The sequence below is a fragment of the Telmatherina bonti genome, assembly GCF_933228915.1.
Source record: "Telmatherina bonti genome assembly, chromosome: 14".
Taxonomy (NCBI): Eukaryota; Metazoa; Chordata; class Actinopteri; order Atheriniformes; family Telmatherinidae; genus Telmatherina; species Telmatherina bonti.
The window spans coordinates 8,481,536-8,490,051 of NC_136612.1; the positions used below are offsets into that span (position 1 = coordinate 8,481,536).

At 41.7% G+C, this 8,516-nt stretch overlaps 1 protein-coding gene across 1 annotated transcript; it reads left to right on the forward strand.

The window, feature by feature from the left end:
• Positions 1-4,761: 4,761 nt before the first annotated feature.
• On the forward strand, positions 4,762-6,498 carry LOC306765254 (tripartite motif-containing protein 16-like; the record flags this gene model as incomplete). The annotated part of the gene is made up of 1 exon (XM_079252658.1): positions 4,762-6,498. The coding sequence occupies exon 1, from the start codon at positions 4,795-4,797 to the stop codon at positions 6,496-6,498; it is 1,704 nt and encodes a 567-aa protein (XP_079108784.1). The 5' UTR covers positions 4,762-4,794.
• Between the last annotated feature and the right edge of the window lie 2,018 nt (positions 6,499-8,516).

An 8,516-nucleotide genomic window follows, 5' to 3' on the forward strand; every position in this document is an offset into this window, starting at 1 on the left:
GTTCTGCCATATCTAACAGAGTCTGCCTGAACCATGCTTTACTGTCATCTTTTGGAGAAATGCCCGTGATCTGATTTTCAATCTTTAATATATATATATATATATATATTTATATATTCTTGTTCTTCACCATTTGCAGATCTTTCACGGGACTTGCCACCATATGAGCAAACTTACACACACACTGATTTCTGTGTGAATGGCCGCTATGGCCCTGTGATGTCAACCAAGCCAGCCAATCACAGTTTTAATTCACCCATGAAAAGAGTCACCAAAAATAACAAAAATCTCCTACAATATTTCCACACAACTCTCCAGAGAATAGCAGGTCAGACCTCTATTTTTAATTCCTCTTATGGAGAGTAAACCAGCCCACACATTAATGTATTTATCTTTTTTTTTTGCTGCTTTAAAAACACCATAATAGAATTTGGTTTAGGTTACTCCTCCTTTCCCCCTATAGTCCCTATCATCACCTGGTCTTATATTTCTGTTATGTCAGTCCTAAAAGTCTACTCACAGGGCTTCGTTTAGTAACCTGATCTCGCACTCACAGGGCTTCGTTTTGGAACCTGATCTCGTATTTCTACTCAGAGGGCTTCTTTTTGGAAACTGATCTCGTATTTCTACTCACAGGGCTTCGTTTAGTAACCTGATCTCGTACTCACAGGGCTTCGTTTTGGAACCTGATCTCGTATTTCTACTCACAGGGCTTCGTTTAGTAACCTGATCTCGCACTCACAGGGCTTCATTTTGGAACCTGATCTCGTATTCTACTCACAGGGCTTCTTTTTGGAAACTGATCTCGTATTTCTACTCACAGGGCTTCATTTAGTAACCTGATCTCGTACTCACAGGGCTTTGTTTTGGAACCTGATCTCGTAGTACTACTCACAGGGCTTCACTTTGGAACCTGATCTCGTAGAATGTATGTCTCTGTTTTTCATTTTATTTTTGCTTTATTTTTATTTATTGTCGAAGTCAGTCCTGGGGAAAAGGAGCGCAACCACCATTATTATGAAAACAGTCGACAATTTTATAAACAAAACTGTTTCAGTTCGATTAGCATTAAGAATCACTCAGTCTATAATATTATATCAAAAACCACTTTCAATCAAATTATAATTTGGAAAAATATACTTCTCACCAGATAAACCCACACGTGGGTTGAGATCCCTTCGTGTTCGACCGAAACCGGTGACTGTGGCCCTCGTCACTCTTAAGGCCTATTCGAGGTTTGAAGATTAATCTGTTTGGATTCAGGCAGCCTGCCCCTCAGTCTGGTCCCGGCGGAAACACGTGGGATCCCACTTCTGACACCAAATTGTCGTGGAATTTATTCGATGACAAATAAATCTATAAATCAACTGTTTTCTGTTCAGTTTATTGACCATGTACAGATGTTGCTGGCGAGAGGTCTCGAGAGCTCTGCCCCTGCTCAGAGTGCTACAGCGATCTTTAGGCATACACAAACAACCTTTGCCTGGTCGCACTAGTCAAAACTGCCAGCTTGAAGATAACAGTCAAAGCTGAAACAGGCCTTGAACAGAACACTTAGTTTTATGCATGAATCTACTAAAGCAAGCTTACTGAACTACTCTAACTATGCAGAATATATATATTTTGTACTACCTAAAAGAAACTTAATAAATGAGTAACATATTAAAACTACACCATATGCATAATTCCACCACAGTGTACAATACTGCGCTGGATGTTTTCATTCAAACCATTTCACACGAGTGATGCTGAATAGAGAGAAAAATGTGAGAAATGCTCAAAAGCTTCCAGGCCATTTGTGTTGACTGAAACAATCCAGTTGGTTCTGAAAGTCCCTTCCGGTCCGAACTCAAGAGAAAAGTTCTCAGTAGACATCTGAGGCTCCCAGGCTCTTTTCCAGCATACCCCCCCCCCCCCCCCCGAATCTGACACTCCGTCAAGCACTGGATGCAAGCTACGTCTGTGAAACACTAATCCTGCAAGTAACTGCTGGGTCTACAAATGAAAGGTGGCTAGTTGTAGCTTGTTGAGTTGTTCATTTCAAACTGCACAGCCTTTTGGCTGTCCTCTGGGCATTTAGCAGGAGGAGGAAAACTCCCGCTTTTCTACTGTTAATATTTAACATGACATTTACATGCAATATTTTAACTGGCACCACGTAAAGAGAAAACTGATGATAAATGCTGTTTATTTAGTGTTACTCTTTATAAAACTACTTTTAAAGGAAAAAGACTTGTTTTTCAGGTCATAATTTTTCTATTGATATTGTGATAAATCACAGAAAATGAACTTGTTTAACCCACATTAACCCTGCCTGGAAATGGATCCTTAGAGTATCAAAGTTTGTTCTTTTTTTTAAAGTATCAAACTCAAATCTGAACTGGTTTCCAGGTTTGAAGATGAATCTGTTTGGATTCCTGCAGCCTGCCCCTGAGTCCGGTCCCGGCAGAAACACATGGGATCCCACTTCTGACACCAAATTGTCATGGAATTCATCCGATGAGAAATAAATCTATAAATCAACTGTTTTCTGTTCAATTTATTGGCCATGTACAGATGTTGCGGGCGAGAGGTCTCGAGAGCTCTGCCCCTGCTCAGAGTGCTACAGTGTTCTTTAAGCATACACAAACAACCTTTGCCTGGCAGCACTAGTCAAAACAACTGCTAGCTTGGAGATAACAACAGTCAAAGCTGAAACAGGCCTTGAACAGAACACTTAGTTTTATGCATGAATCTACTAAAGCAAGCTTACTGAACTACTCTAACTATGCAGAATATATATCTTGTACTACTTAAAAGAAACTTAACAAATGAGTAACATATTAAAACTACACTATACGCATAATTCCACTACATAGGAGAAATCTGAATATGTAATAACTGTGTTATAACTGTTTGTCACTAGAGGACACCAAAGTAAACACCTTGATGACGACATGCAGTAAACATAAACATCACAACACAACAACCTCCTCAGCAGACCTTATCAGGTTTTATGGAGAAAAGGTTCCTCTTTGTACCAAAGTAGGATTTCTGATGCTAAACATTTTCTGGCTGAATTTCCATATTAATGCTGGAGTTGCCAGAGAGGCGGAGGACAGAGCGAGTGTTACTCCCTCCACATTTAATCAGCCCAAAATCCTTTTGGCATTTATTGTCGGACAGTCTTCAACATGACTTTAAGTAATCCTTGATGCCCCAATGATGTCGTCAGAACTCAGAAAAGAAATACAAAACTCACAGAAACTTCCAGCAAAACAGAGGACTTGCATAAATAAAAGAGAAATACACAAGACATAGTAAAACGAACTTTACCTGAGTATAAAATGAGTATAAAATGAGACGTCATGTAACTGTGACGCTTAATTGGCGTCACAGTTACATGACATTTCCATGATGAAGCGATTAACAATGAGAAATAAGGAAGATATTCTTCCTCATTGGCCGCATTAACTTCAAGGGAATAAAGATCATATTCACAGCTTCTTCTGAGAATAAAGGATGTATTTCCATCTTCTTGGCACACCCTTGTGACTTGTCTCTTGCAGACATGGTATGCACGGCGCCTCGGTGGAGTGTGTGACATTAACTTTATCCCCCGAGCAACAGTGTGGACACGCAGGACAAGAAAACAATGGTTCCCCCTTTTCTTTTTTACATTTTTATCCAAATAAATCACATACTATTACATGGATTTACTGAAAACATGACTGTTGAACATTTTTATGGACTATTTGTTATATTTCTAAATGAAGATGAAAATGATCTGTGATCAGGTGTGATCAGGTCTGTGGAACTGATCTCAGGGACCTTTTACTACTAGATGAAAGCATGCAGTTATTTATTGTAACATTTTCTTATTGCATTATTTCATAACATATTTAGGCCGTTACTGCCTCGACCTGTTACTGGACACATCCAGAAGGATCAGTCTTGGAGTTTGATCTGTTCTGATATGAGTTCTTTCTGTGTTTGGCACAATAAGAGACAAACAGTGGTCTCCTGGTCCTCTGTCTCTAACAGAGCAGCAGTGTATGTGGACTGTTCTGCTGGCACTCTGTCCTTCTGCAGAGTCTCCTCTGACACACTGATCCACCTTCGTAACCACCTTCACTCAGCCGCTGCATCCTGGATTTGCAGCTTGGTCACCTGGTTCCAACAGAAACAGTGAAACTGGATCAGATCTTTCTAATTGTCTCTCTGTTTTATAATGAACTGAATCAAACTGCAAAGATGATCATGTGAGGAATCTACGTGTCCATCAGGATGGAGAAATAGTGTGTAAAAGCTCCACATGTGGATGTTTGGGAGATGTTTCCCTGCACAGCACAATAAAAGTAAAGGCTGATATCAGTCCTGTCATTTAATGTCTTTTTCTTTGACTTTTTATTGGAGCCAAAATATGGTCTTTGTTTTCTTAGAATGGATGCTGATGCAGTGAATCATTTTACAGAGTTTTTCTGGATCTTTTTCTTCTACATCAGGGCTTTTTCTGCTGCTTTGCCACAACATGGAAACTTGTCTGGATCTGCCACTGGATGAAAACCAATCTGTCATGAAAAGGCTTTAAAGCTGCTTCTGAAAGCACTCCTCTTCCTGGAACAAGCCACATGTTTCCTTGTTCCCTCCCCTGCAGATCTGCAGCTGTCTGATTGGTGGAAGCAACACGTGGTAAAGAGGAAGAGCTGACAGCCTCCGTTCTCTGAACAAACACATGATTTGTAGATCAGAGCTCAGACTAGGTTCAGCTTTGAGGAAGTGAAACTAACACCGTCACTGCTGCTGAGAGGTGAAATGGCGCAGAAAGGAGACGAGCTGGAGCGAGAAACCTTCTCTTGTTCCGTCTGTCTGGATCTACTGAAGGAACCGGTGACTATTCCCTGTGGACACAGCTACTGCATGAAGTGTATTAAAACCCACTGGGATGAAGAGGACCAGAAGGGAATCTACAGCTGCCCTCAGTGCAGGCAGACCTTCATACCGAGGCCTGTCCTGGGGAAAAACACCATGTTAGCAGCTTTAGTGGAGCAGCTGAAGAAGACTGGACTCCAAGCTGCTCCTGCTGATCACTGCTATGCTGGACCTGAAGATGTGGCCTGTGATGTCTGCACTGGAAGAAAACGGAAAGCCAGCAAGTCCTGTTTGGCCTGTCCGGCCTCTTACTGTGACAAACACCTCCAGCCTCATTATGAAGCGGCTCCGTTAAAGAAACACAAGCTGGTGGAGCCCTCCAAGAACCTCCAGGAGAACATCTGCTCTCGTCATGATGAGGTGATGAAGATCTTCTGCCGTACTGATCAGAAGTGTATCTGTCTCGTCTGCGTTATGGATGAACATAAAGGCCACGACACGGTCTCAGCTGCAGCAGAAAGGACTGAGAGGCAGAGAGAGCTGGAGGTGAGTCGACTAGAAATCCAGCAGAGAATCCAGGACAGAGAGAAAGATGTGAAGCTGCTTCAACAGGAGGTGGAGGCCATCAATCACTCTGCTGATACAACAGTGGAGGACAGTGAGAAGATCTTCACCCAGCTGATCCGTCTCATCCAGAAAAGAAGCTCTGATGTGAAGCAGCAGATCAGATCCCAGCAGGAAACTGAAGTGAGGCGAGTCAAAGAGCTTCAGGAGAAGCTGGAGCAGGAGATCACTGAGCTGAAGAGGAGAGACGCTGAGCTGAAGCAGCTCTCACACACAGAGGATCACAGCCAGTTTCTACACAACTACCCCTCATTGTCAGCACTCAGTGAGTCTACACACTCATCCAGCATCAATATCCGTCCTCTCACACACTTTGAGGATGTGATAGCAGCTGTGTCAGAGCTCAGAGATAAACTACAGGACATCCTGACAGACAGATGGACAAACATCTTACTGGCAGTCACTGATCCAGATGTTTTACTGTCACAACCAGAACCAGAACCTGAACCAGAACCAGGACCAGATCCAGAACCAAAGAGCAGAGCTGGATTCTTACAGTGTTCATGTGAAATCACACTGGATCCAAACACAGCACACACACGTCTGTTACTGTCAGACGGGAACAGAAAGGTGACAGTAAGGAAACATCAGTCTTATTCTCATCATCCAGACAGATTTACTGACTGGCTTCAGGTTCTGAGCAGAGAGAGCCTGACTGGTCGTTGTTACTGGGAGGTGGAAATAAGAGGAGATGCTTATGTAGTGGTTGCATACAAGACGATCAGCAGAGCTGGATTTGAAAGTGACTTTGGATATAATAATAAATCTTGGGCATTATATTGTGACCAAAACAATTATGCAGTTTACTACAACAGCATGAGAACCTCCATCTCAGGTCCTCGTTCCTCCAGAGTAGGAGTGTACCTGGATCACAGAGCAGGTATTCTGTCCTTCTACAGCGTCTCTGTGACCAGGACTCTCCTCCACAGAGTCCAGACCACATTCACTCAGCCGCTCCATGCTGGACTTGGATTTGGGATTTGTGACATCGGATGGAGTGCTGAGTTGTGTAAAGTGGAATGAAGTGATTTTGTGTGTTTGTTGCAGAGTTTATTGTTGTGACGTCTCTGCTCTGCTGTTCTGTTGTTTATTTGACTTTTTTATGTGCTGTTTATTTCTGTTTGTTTCTTTCTGGAGGAAATCACTGCTGATGATGATTTTTATTTCCATCAATATTTCTCCACATGAAAATCCCAACCTGCTTGTTCTCTAATTATTAGTTGAATATTTGTGTTTCTGTATTTGTATGTTGTTGTTTCTCTTCAACCTCATGGAGTCAAACAGAGAAATCATGAAAGCTTCCTTCATAACAGATTATTTTACTGTCAACACCTTGTAAATGTACAAATCATTTCTACCTGGAACTACTTTTAGCTGTTCTGAAGATCAAATGTTGTTTTTTCTAAATCAATAAAGCATGAAGTATGTAGTTATGGGATGTTCAGAAAGGCTCATTTCCAGGATGAGAAGAAATGACATCATTCATGTTTAATGGGAGACTTTTTCAGCAAACAGCAACAACACCACAAATGAAAGTAGTTTCACATGAAAATCTTACCTGATCCATCTGTGACAAAAGACAAATCAACAAAGACAGATTGTTTTAACCCTTTGCTGACAAGAAAAGCTGTTTTCCCTCATTCATGTTGAGATGAATATATTCCAGTTTCCATCCTGCATCCATCCATCCGTTGCTATACAGTGATGGATGTCTATGGATGATGGATGGAGGTCAGACTCCACTGTTGCCAGGCTCTTCTAAAACATGTGTGTTGCTGTGAGCTTACATGCTAATGATCAACAAATGAGGGAAACACTGAAAGCCAAAGAGCAAAAGCAGGAGGAGAAGAGGAAGATCTTAATGGGAAGCAGACTGGAAAGAGAGTCCAAGTCAGAACTGAACTCCACATAACATCAGAGAAAGGGACAAAGAGAAGGAAAGAGGCTCATAACAACCTCATTTTCTATTCAACATGGAAAACCTCCAGACTAGGTGTCTGTATGTATCAAGCATGTGCAGCAGGTGATAAATTACTGATAGAATCATTTAGACGAAGGAAATCTTTGTCTCTGAGTATTTAGACATGTTCAAGTGTTGTTTATTGTGTTTGGTGACGTTTATGCTTCAGCTTTCCTCTGCTGCACTTTGCATTGTTTGCATTTGTTGACATGTAAAAATGGGCCAAGTATGTTGTAAATGTTGGCCACCAGATGGAAGCAGATGTCCCAGGAGTTGATGGCTTTTCTGCAACACTTTCTAAGAGGCATCCCGGCCTTCTTCCTGCTGGATGTCAGGCCGAGCTGGAATAAATGGAGGCTGCTCATTAAGAAACCATTTCTGCTCATTTGACATTTCTTTCTCCAGAAAAGGGAAATATGTGCTGCTCTTGTTCAAACGTGAACTTGAGGTTCCACTTGAGATGTTTTCTGCCTGCATCTTGATGTGATGGTGTCTTGTTAACACTAGAAGTAGCGCAGTCCAGCCATCTGGCGTTTCTAACGTCCATGCAGGACAGACAAGTGGCTGGATTGGTTTGGAGCTAATATCCCAAGTCAGGTGTGAACACACTCCATTGTTGTGTAAATGAGAGCATTACTCATGGAAAAGTGAAAAGCAAGAATGTTGCTTTGCCTTTACCTGAATGAATCAGTGTGTTGGAACGTAACAAGACAGCGGTAGAGGTTTAGAACTACTAAACAACACCGATCACGTTTACACCACAGTTTTAATTCCTCTTTAATCCGGAATAAAAGTTAAATCTGCTTTAAAGTGATGAAAAGTCACCATGTAAACAGCTCATTCTGAATGAAAGGAACAATTCAGAGTTCAACTTAAATCAGAAGTAAGCGGCGGCTTTATTCCCATTTTAAATCCTAATTGATGAATTCCTCTGCCATGTGAACATTCGTTCTGATCAAAGTTCATTCGTTCAGTTTATTTCTGTTAGAAGTACGTCTGCCTGGCCAATCAGAGCCCTTCCCATCCCCCATATCTAAACAGAATTACCTGAAGGAGAAGAAATGTGTTTTCCATGTAAACC